The sequence below is a fragment of the Drosophila obscura genome, unplaced genomic scaffold, assembly GCF_018151105.1.
Source record: "Drosophila obscura isolate BZ-5 IFL unplaced genomic scaffold, ASM1815110v1 contig_150, whole genome shotgun sequence".
Taxonomy (NCBI): Eukaryota; Metazoa; Arthropoda; class Insecta; order Diptera; family Drosophilidae; genus Drosophila; species Drosophila obscura.
In genome coordinates this window covers 12,764,095-12,771,393 of record NW_024542736.1, presented here as the reverse complement: position 1 = coordinate 12,771,393, position 7,299 = coordinate 12,764,095, and the positions used below count along the sequence as shown (strand labels likewise).

Genomic DNA, 7,299 nt, shown 5'->3' with positions numbered 1-7,299 from the left:
GCGTTGGAGTTGCCTTCTAAAGGCCAAGTGGCCAAGAGTGCGGCTCGGTTACTTAATGCACTGTGTGGTGGCTGCAGCCCGGGCTCAGTCATTCACTTCCTTGCTGGCACATACCCTGGTATCACAGGGTATCATCAATATCAGCAGATGTTTGCCATGCCTGCGATCTGCGATCCTTAAGGGTAACCCTGTCTTCGCTTCGGCTCTTTGCTGCTTCTTTTCAAATGCAAGACAAACAAAAGCAAACAAAGAACTGGCCAAGAGCAGCTGATGGTTCGATGTCGATGTATCTCTCTTTGCTGTGGCTGTGGCTCTGTGGCTCTGTGGCTGATGCTTCTCTGCTGAGATGGATGGAGACGTCGTTTAAGATTAAGACGACTTCTTCTTAAAGCTGCGACGACGACGCTGACTACCACGAGGATCGTGTTGTTGTAGTGGTTGCATCGAGTGCGTGTTGCTGCTGCCACGGCTGCTGTGCTGTGTGCTGCTGGCGAGGTGAGTGATGATGATGAATGTGTTACAGCGAAGGTTAACGACTTTCAGCTTTATAAACAACAACCACAAGAGGCAGTTGCTGCTTCGAGCGCTGCAAACAGCTGATGTCGGAGCCGAGGCCTCTTGGCTCTCTCTTCTATTGTAACCCAAGAACGGGGCAGATTCTGGTACCTGGGACATATGTATATTTCCCCCACCCTCTGTGTCTGCTAATTAAGCCGCCAACAAGCTAATTATATGTGCCGTGTGGCACTCTAATTGCAATTTAAATAAATGTGGCAGGCGGTCGAACGGCTTTTGGCCAACCAGTTTGCCATTTGGCCAAAAAGGAGCGTTTTAAATTTCAATTTGTAGAAGTCAGCGCGTTGTCAATGCAGCTGAAAGATTCTGCGACAACACGGGACAACCCGACACCCTCCCTGACTCCCTGACTCTCTCTCTTTCTCTCTCTCTCTCTCCTCGCTCTCTGTGTGAGTGTGTGCATGTGCCATCTGCTCTTAACAACTAAATTACACTTGTCTGCATGTTTACAATTTACTCCACACACACAGATACACACACACCGCGCAGACAGCGACAGAATGTGACCAGCAAATGTTCGGGGCAATATCTAACCAAACCAGAGACAACTGCAGAGCCACAGCTAGAGCCAGAGTCAGAGCCACACTCGGCCGAAGTTAGTCACTTCTCGTATAGGCAGGCCAGTCAGTTTGTCTCTGGTTTGGGCCAAGATTGCAATGAGGTTAGCGGCGCAATCTGCTCAAATATAGATGGCTAGTTAGATGGACAAACGGACGGGCAGACAGGCAGCCAGGCACTCACCCAGGCAGTCAGGCAGTGAGGCAGCCAACTATTCAACAGCAACAGCAACATGTGTTGCCATGTAGCAACATCAACTGCAACTGCAACAACCGGGTGCCTGCAGTGCCCGCAGTGCCTGCTGGCCCGATCCATGGCTATTCTAATTGCGCACAAGCTTAGCAGCTTTTAGTTACTTTGTAGACTTTTAGTTGCCATCAAACGCTGCTCTGGGGGCGCTCTCTTGGCCAGTTAACGATTTTAGCATACATCCAGCGGATACGTGAGAGCCCAGCTGGCCCGGCCTGTTAATTTATGCAATGGCCTAAACTTGAACCGAATGCTGAACGTTGAACGTTGAACGCTGAACGGCTGAACGTTGAATGCTGAACGCTGTCTCCGTGTGTGTGGTGGCAATAAATTGCCGGCCAAGTGTTGCCAAATAAATGTTCTATTGATTTCTGCAACACCTTGTCTTCGACAAAAAGGCTAACTGACTAACTGTTCTGTCAAAATGTTAGCCGGCCTGTGACTGTGCCTGGCCTGGCCTGCTCTGCTGCCCACATGGGCAGTCGACAGTAGCGGAACGGCAACGGCAACGGCAGCGGCAGCGACAACTAGCGAGAGGCACACACAAAAGCCATATCTGAGAGAGCACATTGCATGTGGCATGAAATTCAGTTGAAATAATGACACACCCGTTTCAATTCATAGTCTTGTACGGATACGGGCACGGGTACGGGTACGGGTGTATGTATGCGTGTATGGGAGATACAAAAATACAAACGCCGAAGCAGACGCAGATACAGACGCAGATACACATCTCTCCAGCTCATAGATTGTTTTTTTTTTCACTTGAAAATGAAATGAAAATTACCGAACTGTAACCATATGTGGCAGCGGTCCGCGTCCGCTGCTTCATGCTGCTTTATGTCTCTACGCTACCCTACCCTACTTCGGCGGGCTGCCTCAGCTATGGGCAGAACTTTGAGCCACTGCCATTAAATCCAAATTTAATTATGCACATAAAAAAACCGCAGAGACAACCAATTAGTTTCTGCAAATAAGTGGATCTCAATTGTTTGCACATTAAATTGATTGCCTGCCCCGCGAGATTTAAGGGTTTTTCTTTTGCCAATTTTTAATGGTTATTTAATACCTTTTTTGTGTGTGTCGAGAATTTCCATTATGCTTAAGCTTAGGCCCACAGAGACCTCCCACAATTTTGTGTGTGTGTGTGTGTGTGGCAAAAGGTTAATTACAATTTATTGCCTGCTTTTTGAAAAGCCATAAAATGTTGTCATTCCGTTCCGTTCCGCTCACTTGCTCCCCATTTGCCATTGGCTTTGGCTCTGTCTATGGGTGATGATCTGGGGCTCTCTCTCCTCTCTCTCTCTCTCTCTCTCTCGTGTCTTTTGTCCTATGATCGCACAATTTTGATTAGGCAACGTCAACAATTTAATTGCACATTTGCATTAGAGTGGAAAGTCGAACGACTGTCATCGGTGAATGGAATGGCAGCTCCTGGCTAGAGGTACAGGCACCGGCACAGGCCACGTTTGATTTCTTAATTGTCGCTAAATGCGGGACCGGGACTCACCGACAAAACATTGTCTTTTCGGCCTGACAACGTTGTTGTTTCTGTTTCTGTTTCTGGGTGTTTGTGTTTGTTTCTGTTTCGGTTTCGGTTGTTGTTTCTGTTTGTTTCAACCATTGTTGCTGCTGCCTAACTGCCTGACTGCCTGCCTGCTGCCTGCCTGACTGCTGCCTGCTTTCTATGGCTGTTGTCTGTTGTCTGGAGCCGCATTATCGTCGATCATTTTGTTTGCAATGAGTTTTTGTGGTTGCCGGAGCACACGAAATGAATGTTGCGCGGTACGACTACACACAGCTGTAAAGGAATTGTCGAACGACGATCATGGTGGTAATTTCCAAACGGGAACCCTATGCGATATTGTCAGCCTGCTCCCTGCTGGTAGAGGGGTCACATTTTAATTGCTTCAATTTCAATTTATTTTTATATCCACTCTCTGGGCTCTCTCTCTCTCTCGCCGTGGGATGTGGGACCCTCTCCTTGAGCGTGCCACTTGAAACTTGGTTCCATTTCTGAGCTGCTGACAGCCCTGTGGCCCGGCAGATACCTGCATATATTACCCAATAAGTGTTTGCCAGGGATGGCAGCATCGGATATGTGTCTGCTGATAGATGACTGGAGCAGACACACCCACATCCGGGCCGAGGAAGAGCACTCGTTGGCTGGGTTAACCCTGCTCAATCCGCAGCACGTCTACAAGCAAGCTCCAGTTGGCACCCACTTCGAATGGCGTTTCCCATTTCATATTCCCATGGGCGCACACTTTCACTACTTAAAACACTAAAATAACTTATATTTAGTAATTTCAGCTGCGCTTAATTTACATTTAAATATAATTTTCAACGAATCGAGCCGAGCCGAGCGACAGTTTCTAATCTCTTTGGCTGCCGCTTCGAAACGCAGTATTCAATGGATTTTTGAGTATTTTTCCCTCCGCTTTTTTAATCGCTAAACTGTCTCATAAACCCAACATTTTATTTGACAAGCGCGCGTTTGGCATACGAAAGTAGCAGACAGTCAGACAGTCAGGCAGGCCAGTCAGGCAGGCAGCAGCAATCGAATTTCTTTTTAATAGAAAACGCATCGCGTATACGCAACTTCAATAGAAGTCAACAGTCAGTCACTCGCGTGGCACATTAGTGGCACATTATGAGCATTTTTCCCAATCCAATAACTCAAAATTATGTTGTGCTTTGGCTGACAGCTATGGTCTCTGGCATTATTAATTCAATTTTGATTTTGATTATCGGCAACAACAGCAGCAGCAGCTAAGCCGAAAATCCAATAGCAATCCAATTCGGTTAGTCTTTCAGATGGTAATACCCATTTTGGGTGAGCTAATCTTTGTGATTTGTGATTTGACTGTTGTTTCTTCTTATTTATGTTTGTAATTATTATAATTTTTATGCAAACTACGACATACTTTTTACGTAAGCTTGGAAATTGTAGTTGGAGTTGGAGGCTAGTGTTCAGCTCAAGGAAGAAGTGGACTTGGACCTTAAATTTAATTAAACTTCAAACAGGAAGCAGGCCACAAAATTATACATTTATTGTAGAGTGGGTCTTGGCTTAGCGGTGCCCTCCCCTCTACGAGTTTGAGCCAATTTGGGCCGCCGCGGCGGGTATGGACTTGGAGCCATAACTCATGTGGCGGCGCAAATAATTTGATATCAAAGAGTGTCTGGGGTCTGTAGATCGCATAAATTACGGGCTATGAATGCATGCAGCCTCCATTGGCGGATTGGAGGAAACGAAAGGAAAGGATGGGAAAGGTGTTAGAACCTTTTAGTTTTGTGGGTTGTTTTCGTGTTAAGAATTTATGGCTGTTTAAACAGACAGATAAAGTTGGGGTGTCATTAGTGATTTATGGTGGGATTGGGCCAGTGATTGGGTTTCGTTTCTCTCTCTCTCTCTCTCTCTGCGTCTCTCTAAGCCCCAAAGATCAGCTTTGGCTTGACATTGAATGGAAAAAGCCAATCCAAAGCCAAAGCCGTAGCCGTACCGCTGGAAATGGGTTGTCTGTGTCTGTGTGTGCCTCTGGGGGACCGGCGTGTGAATTCTGTTTTCGTTGCAACTTTCAAAGTAAGAAGAGACGCCGCAAATTAAGTCAAGGTTGCTGCTACTCATGAACTGAGTGCTGGGGGTACGAGACGGGTATTGGATTACGCTATGGGGAAGTGCACAGCGAGTGTCCGTCCGTGAATGTGGGTGAATGGAATGCCATATAGGGTTTCAAGGCAGCAGCCCCGGCAGCCCCCCACTATCGGGAGGAAATGCCAATGCAGCTGATAACAAAACTTTCCATAGAAAGAGCAGCCCATCGGTGAACATATGGAATTCCATGAATGAATATCAGTAATCGCCTAGCAGCAATCGTTACTTTTATTAGCGATAAGATAGCAAACTTTCATCGAAAACAATACACAGTTCCATTATGGTCTCCCCATTCTGTAGGTGGCACCGCCCACATAGAAATCCCTTTCGGTTTGCTTCAGCTCAAAATCTTTGCTCACACAGGAGGGGGCACTTCTCGGGCATGTGTCTGCCACTCCGTGCTCTGCATTGTACCTCAATTTCCTCGTCCAGGCCGTGGCAATCTCAATTGCCTGCTCATATGATCTCATTTCAAAGAGCAGTTCAGCTGTGGAGGTCTGTGTGGCTCTAATTATCTCGTAATTAAGATGATTAAGCTGCAATTTATCTAGCAAATTACGAACACTCTTGACAGGGTCCTTGTAATAAGGCTGGACGCCACTCGCCTTCCTGTACAGCAAACGGGGACTCAGCTGTTCTCTCATATTGGCTGGCAAATCAGCAAATTCAGCTGCAAAGAAAGCGGGGAATTATTATTTTTTTTTTTTTTTCAAATAGTAACTTGGACCAAAAACTTACACTGTGTGGCGGCAGCAATGCTGGCTTGCAGCAAAAGTGGCAAAAGTGTAGCCAGTGCCTGAATTAAAAGCATCTTGTGGATGGTGAAGCTTCTCAAGTGACAGAAGGTTGGAACGCTACTAAAGCGGCGACAAAGCTGCTCATTCCCGAGCTCGGAGCTTTCCTTATCAGCGCTGCTGTCGACCCTACTGACCCGTCATTCAATCTGTTAATGATTGCACAGCCATTTTTGGAACAGATTCTCAGAAGACAAAGCTCATTTGCCATGGCAGACATTTGATATAAGAAAACTCACACTAGTGGCAAAGGGAATGGGAATTAGATGCTATTGGTAAGGCGAATTTAAGTCAGGAATATGGAATATCTATGGAATGCCTTTAATACAGGCAGGAAAGGAAGGCCTCTACCCTGTGACGGCTGACTGACTGCTGCTCATTGAAAAATATATATGAATATTTTTGTTCGTTTCATTTGAAGCTTTCTGTTTTGTTAGTGCACTTTTTTTAAGGCAACTCGTTAATGTTAACAACAGCGAAAACAACACCACCAACAACTGCTTGCAGTGGACTTGCCGAAAAAAAAAAAACAAACTAGTAAAAAAAAATTGGAAAATAATTTTTTATTTTTGCCCATTTCAAGATGCCGCTTGTGTTGTTGTTGTTGCTGTTGTTGTTGCTGTTGTTTTTGCTGTTTCTGTTGTTTAAACAAACTTAGAAGTTTCCAGCTGTGCGCGTTGATTGCCATACGACACGATGCGTTTTCAAATACAGCAACAACAACAACGAGCAACGAAAAATAAAAACGGGGCCCAATGTGAGTGAAAAGCCGCCGAGATTGCGCATTCGCCGTGTATGCACTCGGGGGCACGCTGTTGTTGTTGTTTTTTGTTTTGTTTTTGTTTTTTCCTTTTCGAACAAAAATAGCAAATGTTGTAAACATTTTTCGAGGTACGCAACGCAATCACTGACCGACCCATCGAGCCGTACATAAAACACATTGAAATTACAATTCATTTTTTTTTTTTTTGTTGTTGTTGTTGCTGTTGTTATTGCTGTTTCATTACAGATTCCAGGCATTTTTCCACGGTTTAAGGTGAATTTCATAGTCTATGTATTTCATGAATTTCTCCATGTGCAAGGCAATGCGTGGCCTGCCTTGGGCGCGCACGTCAATCATACGCAGTGCTGTACAGCAAACTCTACTCCCAAAGTGAGTTGGCATATATGTAGGTACATATTCCGCTGATGAGTATGAATGAAAAGTGTAATTGATAATGGATACATGCTGTGAAATAAAACCGTAAATCTGCTGGATATATGTTGCTTCAGTTCCCCCAATTCGATCCTCTCCTTCCGGTTTGCAATGATTTCTTCTCTGCCAATGGCCATTAAATGTTCATTGGCTTCGATTCGAAGTGAAGATTACTGTTTACTGCTTACTGCCTCTGAACCTTGAACCTTGAAGAGGCAATCATTCACACCACGCGACAAATGAGCCGAGATTGATAAGCCAGCAGGCAG

General features: G+C 45.5%; 1 protein-coding gene across 1 annotated transcript; it reads right to left on the bottom strand.

The window, feature by feature from the left end:
* Positions 1–5,251: 5,251 nt before the first annotated feature.
* Positions 5,252–5,914, bottom strand: LOC111066528. The gene is made up of 2 exons (XM_022355230.2): positions 5,780–5,914; positions 5,252–5,711 (listed from the first exon to the last, which is right to left on the bottom strand). The coding sequence occupies exons 1-2, from the start codon at positions 5,850–5,852 to the stop codon at positions 5,320–5,322; spliced, it is 465 nt and encodes a 154-aa protein (XP_022210922.2). The 5' UTR covers positions 5,853–5,914; the 3' UTR covers positions 5,252–5,319.
* Positions 5,915–7,299: the final 1,385 nt, after the last annotated feature.